Source organism: Martes martes (genome assembly GCF_963455335.1).
Source record: "Martes martes genome assembly, chromosome: 5".
NCBI lineage: Eukaryota > Metazoa > Chordata > Mammalia > Carnivora > Mustelidae > Martes > Martes martes.
The window spans coordinates 32407502-32422465 of NC_137892.1; the positions used below are offsets into that span (position 1 = coordinate 32407502).

Sequence of the window (14964 nt, forward strand, 5' to 3'; positions counted from 1 at the left end):
GCTGCAAGTTTCTGCACCTCCCTCTTTCACGTCTTTATCTTCTCATAGACTCTTCTGCCTCAGTCCACACGGTCGTGAGGTGTTTGGTGTTCGGATTAGTAAACTGACAGGTGAATTTCCCAAACACATTTATTTTTCCTTTGGAAAAGTGTGGGTAGGAAGAAAACCACTCTGTGTCCTACTTCCATGTTACTCATTAACTGACTTGAAAAAAAATAAACAGCTTTGGCTAGATTAGGAGTCATGTGAAGAAAGCTTCCTGCAATGCGGGAACAGAGCAAAGCTAAAACGTAGTTTTCCCCATGACAGAGGGGATTCAGAAATGAGCCTCTGAGCTTCTTTCCTGACCTGGTGATCAATACACGCACAATGGCGAGGAAAAGTCAGTCTCCCAGCGACTCGGTCTTCCAGTTTGACATTCCTGGCAGCCCAAGAAAGGCAGGCTCCGAGGCCCCACACAGCTCCACAGACAGCCCCGGCTCTGTGTTTCTCAGGTGGGTACCTCCGTGGGTCGCCCTGGTGGCCTGAGCCACCAGACCCATGTTCCTTGGAGAGCTCTGTCCTCGTCCCTGGAGGCCGCAACCTGCCAAGGGGAAGGAGAAGGCACAGCCTGGGCATTTGGGCCAATGGATTAGAAGGGGGTACATAGCAAAGAATGTGACTTGCTGAGCAAATATAGCTATTACCACTATTAAGGGAAAATAATGGTGAGTACCTTCTTTAGGAATTCTTTGTACTGGGTGACTGGCCGGCTCTGCCTTTCTTTAATTCTTGATCACTTTCATGTTCATAGGAAATGAAGTCAAATAGTTGAGCCAAAAAAACCTTACTTCCGTGTCAGAATTACCTGTGTTATTATTGAAAGAGTAAATTCGGGGGCTTTCTAAATTAATTATCAAAATAGTATTAGTTGTACTGTGGGTTCAACTATTTATTGTACAGATTGAAAGCAGCTTTGGCCTGACTGAGAGCACACTCTTTTTTAGCTATAAATATTAATATCTACATAAACATGACTCTGATAATTACATTTTTTTAAATTTTTATTTTTTTATTTGAGAGAGAAAGAGAGTAAGAGAGCACAAGCAGCAGAGGGAGAAGAAGAAGCAGGCTCCCCGCTTAGCAGGGACCCCAATGCGGGGCTCGATCCCAGGACCCTGAGATCATGATCTGAGCTGAAGGCAGATGCTTAACTGTCTGAGCCACCCACATGCCCCAATAATTACATATTTTTAATGAAAACCCATGTTATCAACTCTTTATTCATTTTGACCTCCTAATAATTGTCTAGGAACTTACAAAATGTAGAAATCAAATCCAAGTGGAAATAATTTCAAGAGAAAGTGTCTTACCCAACTTTGATGTAAGCTTTAATGTTATGCCACATGAACCTCCCAAGTGAAGCCAGAGGAAAGACCTCCACACTGGAAGTTTACTTCTATGCAACACCGCAGCCAGAAAGTTGATCATTTATTTTGTTTTTTCATCATTTTAAATCATTTATACAAAAAGGCGCTCCTCAAAATTATAGCTTTTAAAAATTAAATGGAAACCAAGAAATCCCATTTCATTTAATGGTGTTTGCATATCAGAATGTCAGGTTACAAAAATAAGTAAAAATAATTTAATTTTATTTTACTATATTATTTTATTTTATTTTTATTTATCTATTTGAGAGAGAGAGAGAATGAGAGAGAGAGAGAGAGAACATGAGGGGGGAGGGGTCAGAGAGAGAAGCAGACTTCCCTCTGAGCAGGGAGCCTGACTGGGGACTCAATCCCAGGACTCCAGGATCATGACCTGAGCCAAAGGCAGTTGCTTAACCAACGGAGCCACCCACGTGCCCCAAGTGAAATAATTTTAAGAAGTTTTGGGGATAAAGAGCCTGAATTTATGTAAAATGTTATGTAATACCTTTATTTTTAGGTTAACTTAGTTTTTTCTATCCATCATGAAAATGAATTGATCTGACTTTCATTGTCTGAGCAAGAGGACAACTCCTGTGATTAAAAATGTAAAACCTCTGTATTATTCCCATAATTTGCTGAATTTTGAATGTTTCTCAGATCATTTTGTCTGCTTAATCCACCTCTTCTGTAAATAATGCCAACTCTTCTAGGAGCTCAAGTTCTAATCAGGAAAAATAAAATTAAAATGTAAAACAAATATTTAAAATATATAAAATATAGAAAGTATAATTTAAATGAACACACACATTATTTAAATAAATTTAAATAAATAGAGTAAAAATAAAATAAAAATCTGCATCAACTTAAAGTCAAGCCTCTTTCAAAAACAGCCCACACCTATTCTACCTGCATATTAGATATTAAATATCAAATGTCTATATTAGGATCTAGAAATTATTTTTTTGTGTGTGTATTGGAACCCATCTAAAAACACTATGTGTATCTCCAAACACTTTGGGCACTGAAGGACTTTCAGTGTGGTTGAAAAATCTACTTAATGTGTCATATAGTAAATCATTCCAAATAATTCATGGAAGCATTTAGGCACATGCTGGTTAACTATTTGAGGTATAAAATAAGACCAGGTAAACACTTCCCTTTACCTTCTCAATAAATACTAAGAATTTATGGGGCTGAAGTGATATCCTATTATCATTTCCCAAACCAGATGCAATAAAATGTACTCTGAGATCAACAAACCACTTCAGATAGGCACAGATACAATTTATGCAGTGCTCTTATTCAAACATTCAACACAGATTTACTGAGTGACTGTCATATGCCAGACTATATGGAGCACACAGTGTACAATCATAAGCCAGACAAACCTAGTCTCTGCCTTCAAAGAGGTTGTTATAATGTTTAACATCAAAGACAGGCTAAAAAATTATGAATGCATGAATGTATATACCTCTATATACATAATTCTTATATTAACATTTATTATCATAGGAAACAGTTACAGGACTGAGAAAAAGAACCAGATAAGGAAAACTAATTTAGATGGGATGGCAAGGGAAGGACTCTTTAAGGAATTAATAATTCAGGTGTCTTCGAGGATGAGAAAAGAGCCAACCATGGAGTGACCATGGAAAGGACATGCTGCCCAAAGGGAGGGAAGATCGTAAGTCTTGAGGAATCTGGGAAGAGAAGCATCTGATGAAACTGGAGAAGGGGTTTAGGGTTCTCTCTTAACTGCAGTGGGAAACCACTGGGTGGTTTAGAATAGGGGAGTCTCACAATTTTGTTGTTCCCTTTAGAAGGGCATTCTGGTCCCTCTCTGGGTGATTTCCAGGTTTCTGCTCTGCCTAGCGATACTGGATCTTGCCCACGTCTCCCCATGACCTTGTGTAAGAGCGTCTGTAAGGTACGGAGCCAGCAGACGCATTACTGGGTCACAGTTTATAGGCACGATTAACCCTGCTCATGATGTCAACTTGTGTTCCAAAGTGTTGTGTCATTTACGATCCTACCTGCAATGATTCTGCTGCCTACACAACATTGACATTGTCTGACTTTTTAATTTTTTCTAATCCAGAAGCTGTGAAATGGCATCTCAATGGGGTTTTAATGTCCATTTCCCTTATTAATACAAAAGGAGCATCTTTTCAACATGTTTCTTGATTATTTTCATTTCCTCTTCCATAAAATACCTGCTTTTTTTAGATAGTTTTAAAAACACTGCAGATACTAATTTTTGTTACTTATATGTATGGTGTAAATATTTTATTCCAGCATATGTCTGTTCACATTCTCTGTCATATGCAAGTTCTTATTCTTAATTTATCCATGCCTTATTTTCTTAATGATTTGCACTTTCTGTGACTTGTTTATGAAATCCTGACCTACTCTGAGGTCATCAGAATGTTCTTACGTATCGTCTGTTAAAAGTATGTTTTCTTGCTCTGTCACACATTGCTGTCTTAATTAGTACAACTTTATAATAAAAGTTTTGCTGTCTGGTAAGACAAAACTCCTTACCTAGTTCAAAAATGACTGGCTACTCTTGGGATGCCTGTATGGCTCAGTGGGTTAAGCCTCTGCCTTTGGCTTAGGTCATGATCTCAGGGTCCTGGAATTAAGCCCTTCACTGGGCTCCTTGCTCAGTGGGGAGCCTGCTTCTTCCTCTCTGCCTGCCTTTCTGCCTACTTGTGATCTCTCTCACTCACTCTCTCTCTCTGTGTCAAATAAATAAAAATAAATAAATCTTAAAAAAAAAAAAAGACTGGCTACTCTTGACACTTTTGCTTTTCCATTTAAATTTTAGAATCAGTTTATCAAATGAAGACTTATTCTTAGTTGAAATTGCATTAAGTCTATTACTTAATTTAAGGAAATTGCGTCTACTTCTCCTTTTATTGTGTTAAATATACCTATTCATGCACATAGTATGTCCTTCCATTTACTTAGGCCTTCATTAATATCCTTTGATAAGGTTTTAGAATACTCTACATAAAGACCTTACACATTTTTAGACTTATTCCTACATACTTTACACCTCTGGTTACAATATATTTACTGGAAATAAATATATATACACACATATATATGTGTGTGTATATTTTTTTTTAAGAATTTTTTATTTATTTGACAAAGAAAGACAGTGATTTATTTATTTATTTTTAGAGAAAGAGTGTGTGTATGCACATATGCAGGGGCAGATGGAAAGGGAGAGAGAATAAAGCAGAGTTCCCATGGAGCCCAATGGTGGGGCTCCACATGGGGCTTCACACAGGCTCAATCCAGCACCCTGACATCATGACCTGATCCAAAATAAAAAATCCACTGCTAATCACGCAGGCACCCCTGGAAATCTATGCCTCTTAATCCCCTTTACCTATTTCATCCATTTCCCTACCTCCCTCCCCTCTGGCAACTATCAATTTGTTCTCTGATTCTATAAGTCCAATTCTGTTTTGTTTTCTTTGTTTTGTTTTTTAGAATGCACATATAAGTGAAATCATATGGTATTTGCCTTTCTCTGTCTCACTTATCATAATACCCTTAGGTACATCTATGTTGCCACAAAAGGCAAGATTTTTTTTTTTTTGATGGATAAACTAATATTCCGCTCTATGTGTCTGTGTCTGTGTGTGTGTGTGTGTGTGTGTGTGTGTGTGTGTGTGTGCAAGCTGTATCTTCTTTATCCATTCATCTACTGATGGACATTTAGGTTGCTTCCATATCTTGGCTTTTGTAAATAATGCTGCAATAAACAGAGACATGCATACATATTTTCATATTAGCATTTGTGTTTTCTTTGGATAAATACCTAGAAGTGGAATTGCTAGATCTTTTTTTTTTTTTAAGCTTTTATTTATTTGCCAGAGAGAGAGAGAGGGAGAGCACACAAGCAGGCTGAGAGGCAGGCAGAGAGGCAGGCAGAGGCAGCGAGAGAAGCAGGCTCCCTGCCGAGCAAGGAGCCCGATGCGGGACTCGATCCCAGGACTCTGGGACCATGACCTGAGCCAAAGGCAGTGGCTTAACCAACTGAGCCACCCAGGCATCCCGGAATTGCTAGATCTTACAGTAGTTTCACTTTCAATTTTTTGAGGAACATCCATACTGTTTTCAATAGTGGCTACACCAATGAACATTCCCTACCAACAGTGCACAAGAGCTCCCTCCTTCCCACATCCTTGCTAACACTTGTTATTTCTAATCTTTTTGATACCAGCCATTCTAACAGACATGAGGTGATATCTCATTTTGGCTTTGATTTACATTTCCCTGATGATGAGAGATGTGGAGCATCGTTTCAGGTGTCTGCTGGCCATCTGGATGTCTTCTTTAGAAAAGTGTCTATTCAGGTCCTCTGCCCATTTTTTAATAGGGTTTTGTGTGGTTTTTTCTGCCTTTTTTTTTTTGTATGAGTTCTTTGTATATGTTGGATGTTAGCCCCTCGTCTGATATATCATTGTGAATATCTTCTCCTATTCAGTAAGCTGCCTTTTCATTTTATTGATGGTTTTCTTTACTCTGCAGAAGCTTTTTAGTTTGTTGCCCTCGCCTGAGGAGACAGATCAAAGAAAAAAAAACCCAAAAAGATGAGGCAGCACTATGCTGGAGTGTGGGACCATGGTGGGACCAGCCTAGGCCTCTTCAGACTCCTTCAGTGCTCTGGTTTGGGGATCACCCCAGGCTGCAGTCAACAACAACCACGGCAGGTCCAAGGTAGCCTTGCAGTCACATTCATGCCTCCACCCAGTGGCCCCACTGATTCTGTCCCTGTTCATCTATTGTCCCAGCTGCCACCAGTGAATGGCAGAGGAAATATTGGTCCTTTTTCTCTCTCTTCCCAACAGCCTTGATTTTTCTTAGCCACACTCACTTCCCCCGCTATCAGAGAAAGAGCAGGAGCACTTTTTGGTACCTCAAGAAGAGGAACACTGTAGGCATCATATTATGACCCATTTTCACTAGATGAGTTCATATCCCAGCTTCTGTTCATTGGGATTTGTAGAGGTAAGGGTTATATTTAGAATCTGGAGGGAGCTGAGTTCTGGGAAATGGGTTTCCCTCCCTAGGAGAAGGGATGAAGAGGTAACAGCCAAAGAAAGCAGGACTGTGTTAAGAGGATATAGTAGTAGCAGTCATAGTGTCCTAAGCATGGAGTGGGTGTTTCAGCAAATGGTGTACCTCCCTATTCTTAGTGGGCAAGGTTCACTGGCAGGACCTGGGAACTCTGCTGTGCCTTAGGGGAGCTTGAAGAGCAGACTGTCAGAAAGAAAAGAGATGATGAAGTATACTAGGATGTAGTGAAATGGGGCTGTGGAAGTTAGAATGAGGAGATGCCTTTCCTCAAAGAGCAACAGGCGTCTCTGACAGGAGGGGTAGAATTTTCCCAGCAGGAAAGAAGAGAACTCCCAGCCCCTAACCTGGCCCAGAGAGAATCGACTTGCAGTTTCTTTCCCAAACTTTGCCAGACACTTCCCCACAGTCTATGTATACCAAGCACTCAATATTCTGTCAGCACACATGCTCTATCCTTGCACCAGGCTTCCGAACATGCTGGGAGCCCTCCCTTGACTGCCTCAAAAATTCCTATTCATCTTTCAAGTTGCACCTCCAGAAAGGTCTTCTCTAACATCTGGGGAGAACTTCTACCTCCACCCCTCAGAAGTAGCCGCCTTTTTTATTTGTTGGCATCCTATCCACTATTAACCACTTAACAGAATGGACTGTCAGGAGGGGGTACAGTTTACAAAGTCGGTGAAGCTTAAGCTTCCACCCCCACTTACACACGCCCCTTGCAAGGCCCTGGCAGTGTCCATAGCAAGCTCCTCAGATGGGCATACCTTTCTGTAAGCCTTTTGGACAATACTTCAACTACCATTATGACTGCTGTCTCTCTTCACTCTGATTTTCTCTCCTATCCAGTGGGCAAGGGCTTTTTTGACATTATGAGCTAAGGGGAAGTTATTTGGAGATACATTTAGTTCGGGATTGCTGGAATTAGTTTATGTGGTTTGTCACGTGTGAGTTGTTACTAGCCAGCCTGGCTTCCTGGAATATTCCCACCACACATGAAGGGTCAGAGATGAGATCACGATAGGAATATGTCCTCCCGGTACCGTTTATCAGCAGTATGTAGGCAGTGAAAGAGAAACAAGACTCGATACGTATAGGACCAGAAGCTAGTTTCTGGTAAATATTTCCAGTCATCAGATGTGGTGGACTCTGTCCTCATTAATGCCAACACAAAACAGAAGTTCTCTCCTGTTAGGACCATAAACTTGATAATGTAGCTGATATCATTTTAAGTACACCAAACTTTTTCTCTTCTTCTTCTTTGGTGGTAATTCTATGATTTATCAGAATTTCTGTCTTTATGGGACACAAACCCAAGGTAATACTAAAAACAGCCATTGCTTTTGTGTGTGTGTCATATAATAGACCACATCTTATTTTTATTCTTTTATACTTACAGTGCTGATGAAAGAATGGATGTGATTCCCTAGGCATGAATCCGTGAGTGGAATGCATGCTGGCTTCTTAGTGACTACCTGTTAGAAGTTTCTCATTTGGGGTGATCTTGAACGTATTTATAGAAAAACTAAGTTGATACAAATGTTTCTCATCAGTGTCCAGTTCATTAAATTTTCATAACACCTAAACTTGTTTTTAAAAAACAATTTGAAAAATTAATAACCTATGCGTTAAGCCTTGACTCACTTTTTAAATGACATTTTCAAATGTCACGAAAATTTATTTTGGATAAGCTTATCTTTAAGTTCCTACTTTCATTAAAAGCTTTTTATCTGAACAGTTTTTTTTTAAAAATCAATCAGGTTCATTTACATCCTCTCCTCCCTCCCTCTCTCTCTCCCCCCTCTCTTTTTCCTCCATGTCTAATGTAAAGCCAGGCAAGTGTACCTGAGCTGCAAGTTTCAGCAGTTCCCTCCATGGGTAACTATGTGGAGTTGTAAGAGGGCAAATTGGCCAGCCCTGCCAAGAAGTACAGGAGTGATGAATGAGGGCTTCTTTATAGCCAACAGAATGGCACAGAAATAACCTCTACTATTTGCACAGCGTCTTACTCGTGGGAACTTTTTACAGATGTGACCTTACTAACCTTAGTGGCTTTTTGCTATGGTGGATGGATTATGGTAGTTACTCTCTAGTGCTTAGATAATGAAGAAAAGAACAGAAAAAGGAAAAGACCTTTTCTGCTGCGGCTGTCTGGCAAAATTAAGCTAACGAAATTAGGTCAGATAGTGAACACACAGCCAGAGAGGTAACAGAATGGCGTTATCCAACTTCACTGATTAATATATTCACCCGGTGTGACTTCAAATTATGTGGGCTATTTCCAAAAAATCAAATCTATCCTCAAGAGTCATTTAATTCGGTTTCTTCAGCCCACCCAGGGTGACTTTCACAACCTCAGAAGTAGGCATGTGACTCTCTTTGAAAGAACAAAGTTAAGGAGACCTACCTGGAATTCTCTATTCTCTATTGACCCACTATGTGATTCTATGGGTTTTGGTGAAATTTATTTGCAAAAAAGACAAGGGTACTTGTCTTAGATAATTTTCAGGAATGGTGAAAGAACAAGTATGATGGGTAATTTCATTTAACAAATTTGTTAAATTTCATTTAACAAACAGTTATGGAATCTATAATGCTGCATGGAAGGAGGACTGCCTGGTATATATCTGGTTTGGATACTTACTAGTGGCGTAAACCCTCGGTGCCTCACTTTCCTTGATGGTAAAATGGGGACAATCTTAAGACGGCTGATACTATTAAACAAGACAATATATAAAGTGCTTGTCAGCAAATGTTCTAACGAGGTGGTTATAAGGCAGTAGAGAAGATCTACAGAGGAATAATGGTATATTCACTCACCACCTAGAACTCTTAGAAGCTAGAAATACATCCTTGCCTCTCCATCTATAGTATCTGGCACAGAGAAGAAACTCTATAATGAGAAGAGAGCCTTGCAAAGTAAGTAAATGGCTGCAAACCCAGCTTCTGCTTTTAGGGGCTCCAATTTCTGTTGGTCGCAGACACATCTGCTGGCTACTATATAAGGCAGGCAATGTGCATGTACTAGGAAGATTGTATTATTAGCCTAACTCTCCAATCTGTAATTCCCCTCAGCATGTTTATGGCTGATCCCCATGTTGCAAAACTTACATCTAGAAATAACTGCACATTTCAAATGCTTAGTGCCACAAAATAAACCTTACCTAATGTGAAAAACTAATGGCTGTCAGGACGTTCCTGGGAAGAAAAAAAAAAAACACAAACCCCTATTTTATTACTTCCAATAAACTCACAGGGGCAGAACAGTGGGCCATGAATAAGCTTCACTCCAAACACACTCCTGTACAAGGGTAATAAAGCCAGGAGCAGGAATGGTGAAATCATACCAGTGCATGAATTTATCTCCCAGACTTGTCCTTTGGACGCTGGGAAATACCGGCTGTGACCTGGCCAGCTTCCCTGGTCCTATATCTTATTCCAGGAAGCTTCCACTCCACTCATGCATGCGAGTCCTGCCTTTGCATATTCTGAGCTGCCCACAACACTCTAGTAGAGTAAATTCTGTGTGGTCCTTTGAAACTGGACCACACATCCCTGTCTTTGGAAAGCCTCCCTTGACACCCTTTTCTCGGCTATGTTAGTATCTTTTGTTTACCTCCATGACCATATTTATCACAAGCTGCATTGCTCTTGTTACATTTGTCTTTCTTCCTCACTTTGCTGCCTTATTTTTAACCCAACCATTCAGTGCAGTTCCCGGGACAAAATAGACAATAAATGTCAGAGGGTGGTGGGTGACAGAGCAGTGAGGAGCTCCCCTGAGATGACAGGCAAACCTGGCCCCTGCTGGGGTGCTTGCTGGGGTGCAGGTGGCCTGGCCCCAGGAAGGCTGAGGCTCCATAGCACAGTGAGAGCACACAGGGAGGAACCGGCTCGGTGCAGGAGGGCAGCTAGAGACAAAGCCGAAGGATGCATCAGACCTTCTGACTCACCGTTCTGGACCCTCTCGCTGTTCCACAGTGAGTAATTATTAGATCTGAACTAGCATTTGCCTATACCATGGTCCCAAATGTTTTATCCTTGCAGTTGGGAAAAGAGAGGGGAAGAATTACAAGGAGCCATAGAGGCTGAGGTTTCTGTTTCCATAAATTGAAGGGCACACTCAATTTTAATGTATTTTCACATTGCATTCAGTTTATAAATAAACTAAATGACTGTAAAATTGAATTAAACTTGGCATAAAAGAAAAAAGAATGAAACAAAACATCGGTTTTTCATTTAAGGAATGATCCCCCACACATGCTGCATACTTTCCTGACTTCATGCCTCTAAGCTCGCTCTCTCTGCCCGGAATAACATCTCCCTCCAACAGCACTAAATCAACGTCACTAGAAATCCAGCAGTGAATACAACAAGGGTGGCCTATGTTCTTGAATTACTCTCCTCAGAGGAAGTCACACATGGACAGGATTTTGAGTGTCTTGCATAGCGGAGGACAGGTAAACAGACCAAAGGGCAGAAACCCAGCCTCCAGGCTGTAAAGCAATGGCAGAGGAGACGCAGTTCCCAGCACAAAGAAATGGTAATTCTGTGGCGTGATATAGGTGTTAGCTAACCCTACCTCAGTAATCACATTACAATATAGAAATGTCTCAGACAAACAGGTTGCACACTTCCAACTTACACAATGGTACTTGTCAATTATATCTCAATAAAAATAACAATACTTAAAAGAAAAAAAAAAGAAATGGAAGATGAGAGGTGAGCTGAGCATGAGGCGAGGGGGTGGCAAAGAGAGAAAGAGCTAGAACCTAACACTGAGGAATTAGCCTTTTGCTATTCTCTGTGGAAGAGAAGAACCCCCGTTTCAGACGGCTGACAGAACCCTGTGTCTCTAGAGCACAGAGGGGGCAGGAGAATCAGAGGAAAGGACACAGAGCCCAGACACACTTTCCTCAAAGCATTAAAAAGAAGCTCAGAAGCTGAATTTTGTCCCAAGTTCCGAACAAAATAAAACACCCTCCAGAAAAAAAATATCATTCCTGTTTCTCTCCCTGTCAGAGACTGTATCCAACTAATACAAACTCTAAGTTAGCAGTCACTGCCTCCAATGCCACCTTTGGAGAACAAAAGATATTCTTTTCTCCTTTGTGGCTGTGCCTCACCATCAGGACCCAGGCTCTGCCCGCTGACCCTTGCACGATTCCACACCGCCCAACATCCAAAGGCAAATCCAACTCCAAATCACTCATTTAGGGGAACATGAAGTTTAACCAGGAGGCTCACCCCACAGTGGGGAAGAATGGCCAATAAAGCCTGTATGAGTTACCAGCTGCCTCCCAGCTCGTTACACCAAATCTTCACCTCTTAAAATCATAAGCATCTACTCTCTCATACAGTATCTGTGTGTTTTGAATCTGGAAGTGAAGAGCTTGGTGGTTCTAGCTCAGAGACTCTGGTGAAGCTGCTGTCAGCTATCAACCATGGCTGCAATTATCCAAAGGCTTGACTGGGGCTAGGGGGTGCATTTCCAAATGACTCACTCACACACCTGATGGGTTAGTGCTGGTTTCTGCAGGAGGCTTCAGTTCCTCTCCAACTGGAGAGAGGGTTGTTTACAACATGGCAGCTGGCTTTCCCCAGAGCGAGTGATTCCTGAGACAGGACCGTGAAAGACACAATGTCTTTAAAAACCCAGTTTCTGAACTATACCACCATTTTTGCAATATCTTGTTGGTGAAACAGGTCAGCCCTATGTATTTGGTGTGGGAGGGGACAATACATGGGTGAGAATGCCAAGAAAGAGGGATCATATGGAGCCATCCTGGAGGCTGGTAACCACAAGGCCTGTGGGGGTGACATCAAGGTTGCCACATATTTCTAATCTGAAGGCAGTATATGCTGGAAGGACAGCTGGCTTAGAGTTGCACAGGCCTGTGTTTGTGTTGTGTTTTGGGGTTTTTTGTTTGTTTGTTTGTTTGCACAGGCCTGTATTTGATCACAATGTTGGCACCTGCTGTGTCACCTTAGTCCAGTTACCTGAACTTTCTAAACCTCAGCTTTCTCCTTTGTAAGATGGAAAAATAACACCTACGTCTGAGGACTGTTTTTGAGGATTAGGTATGGAGAATGTAGATACTGTGGTGAATACTGGAGAATGGTTAACTGTTACAGTTACAAAGTAGGCTAAATGTTACTATAGCAACACAGTTGGAAGTCTTTACCCACACAACTCTGGGTCAACTCTAAGGGTTTGTTTGGATTTGTTTCTTTTTTCTCACATACTCTTTAAAAAAAATTTTTTTTTAAAGATTTTATTTATTTGACAGAGAGAGAGAAACAGTTGACAGTAGGAACACAAGCAAGGAGAGTGGGAGAGGGAGAAGGCTTCCCACTGAGCAGAGAGCCTGACACGGGGCTCGATCCCAGAACCTTGGGATCTTGACCTGAGCCAATGGCAGACGGTTAATGACTGAGCCATGCAGGTGTCCCCTCCTCATATATTCTTTTATAACTTACAAATGACTTCAAGCTAAACACGGTTGGTAGCAGTATATAAAGCTAAAAAACATGTATTTTTGTATACATATTTGAATAGATGTAGAAATCATGAAAACTTTAAGATATAAACTTGACAGCTGTCAGGCTCTTGCATTTTTCCCATATGGCTGAAATCCATACTCTGATGACCTTAAAGAAGCCTGGAAATAAGGTAAGGGTGGAGGGAATATACTGCATTCATGAGTTTTCTCAAAATCACAGTTTTTCTGGGAAAAAGTGTGATTATCTCTAGAGAAAAACACAAGTTCCAGTGGTCAAGTGGTGTGTGATGTCAAAATGAAACATTTTTTCAACAGGGCTACTGGTTTATAAGGATATAGCATGTTCTTAACTCAGAAATTTGAGAGTTTGGGCTTTGCCTTTGATGCAAATTTCTCCCCCCTTCACTTCTTCCCCAATAAAATAGAAGTAAAGACACTATGAGAAGAAGCTTCTTCATATGTGTACTCAGAATACTAACTCTCTAAATTTGTGTGCCGGAAGTTTAAGTGGAAAGAGCCCAGGATTAGCCCTGACAGCCCTCTGGGACCTGGAACAAGTCACTGATCCCCTCCTTTTCCTCATCTCACAAAAAGGAGAATTCTACCAGTAAGAGGATTTTTTTCCAGACAGTGGAGAAGTTAAGGGGCAGTGGGGAATGAAATGAGGTGAGATAAATAGATATAGAGAGATAGATATACAGATACATAGATATTTAATTATAAGCTCCCTCTGGGGAAAAAATGAAGAATTCTTTTCAGGGATTACTTTATGCTTGTGGTATTTAATATTTATTTCAGTTGCTATCTGAAGTGGGGGACTTACCACAAAGCTAATGAAGCTGAACTTTTAGGGTTGATCACCTGAATTAACCTCTTCTAATTCAATATTCTCTGTCTGCACCTGATTTTCAGCTTTTCATTTTCCTTAAAGAAGTCCCCCCATCATATAAGCTGCAGGCTCTACAAAACTGAATCTGCCCCAGTTGCTGCTCTTAACATAAATACACATTTTTCAACCAAGACCAATTTTCTAATGGTATCACCAGTGTTTCATCATCATCAGTGAGATAATATCCTACTAACAGCTTAACAAATCTATGCAGGAAACTTAACAAGAAACTATTACTATAGTATGAATGGGTGTATCCAAAATGACTGATTCCTGGAATAGATGGAAATACAACTTATCCCCTACATGCATGTATTATTTTTCAGAATATTCATATTGTCATTTATACAGGATGGTCACATTACATAAACCATATAATTCATGAACCACATATACTAGAGTATATAACGTATTTAATGTAGAATTTAATTTTAGCATAAAACATAGATAAAGGTGGTAGTATATTTTCCTTCTCAAAAGAGAAGAAAAATATTATCAAATCTTCTATCTATATTATTATATACCACACTTTGGGGGGTTTAAAGAAATATAGAGCCAAGGAATCCAAAAGTTGCTGTACCGATAATAATTCCTCTCTGAGGTGAGAAGTAGCATAGAACAGTAGTTAGGAACGTCAGCTCCATAGGGTGCCTGGGTGGCCCCTCCAGTGAGTTTTGATTCTGGGTTTCAGCTCAGGTCGTGACCTCAGATCCTGAGATCCAGCCCCACTTGGGGATCAGCTCAGCTCAGTGCAGAGCACTCTTGTCCCTCTCCCTCCCCCGACTTGCACGCACACATACTCTCAAATAAATAAAATCTGGAAGGAAAGAAGGAGAGAGGGAGGGAGGGAGGGAAAGAAAGAGCAAGCAAGTAGACTGACATGGGTCCCATCTCACTGAAGTGGTTCAGCAAGCCTGTACTTCAGTTTTTGCTCCTCTTAAAGGGGGAGTGATAGCTTCTACTTCATGAGGTTCTCATAGGGATTGAATGAGCTGCCCTACTTGTGAAGTGCCTAGAAACCTACCTAGCATAGGCAAGCACTGCATAAATGTTATTTAAAAACACTTTGGGG

At 40.7% G+C, this 14964-nt stretch overlaps 1 protein-coding gene across 4 annotated transcripts in view; it reads left to right on the plus strand.

Moving 5' to 3' along the window:
- Positions 1 to 307: 307 nt before the first annotated feature.
- Positions 308 to 14964, plus strand: part of GRAMD2B (GRAM domain containing 2B) — a 111920-nt gene continuing 97263 nt past the window's right edge. For all 4 annotated transcript variants that reach the window (XM_080804510.1, XM_080804521.1, XM_080804517.1 and 1 more), the window contains exon 1: positions 308 to 494. In XM_080804510.1, the coding sequence (XP_080660636.1) occupies positions 370 to 494 (125 nt within the window). In that variant the 5' untranslated portion in view covers positions 308 to 369. The remainder of the gene's footprint in view (positions 495 to 14964) is intronic.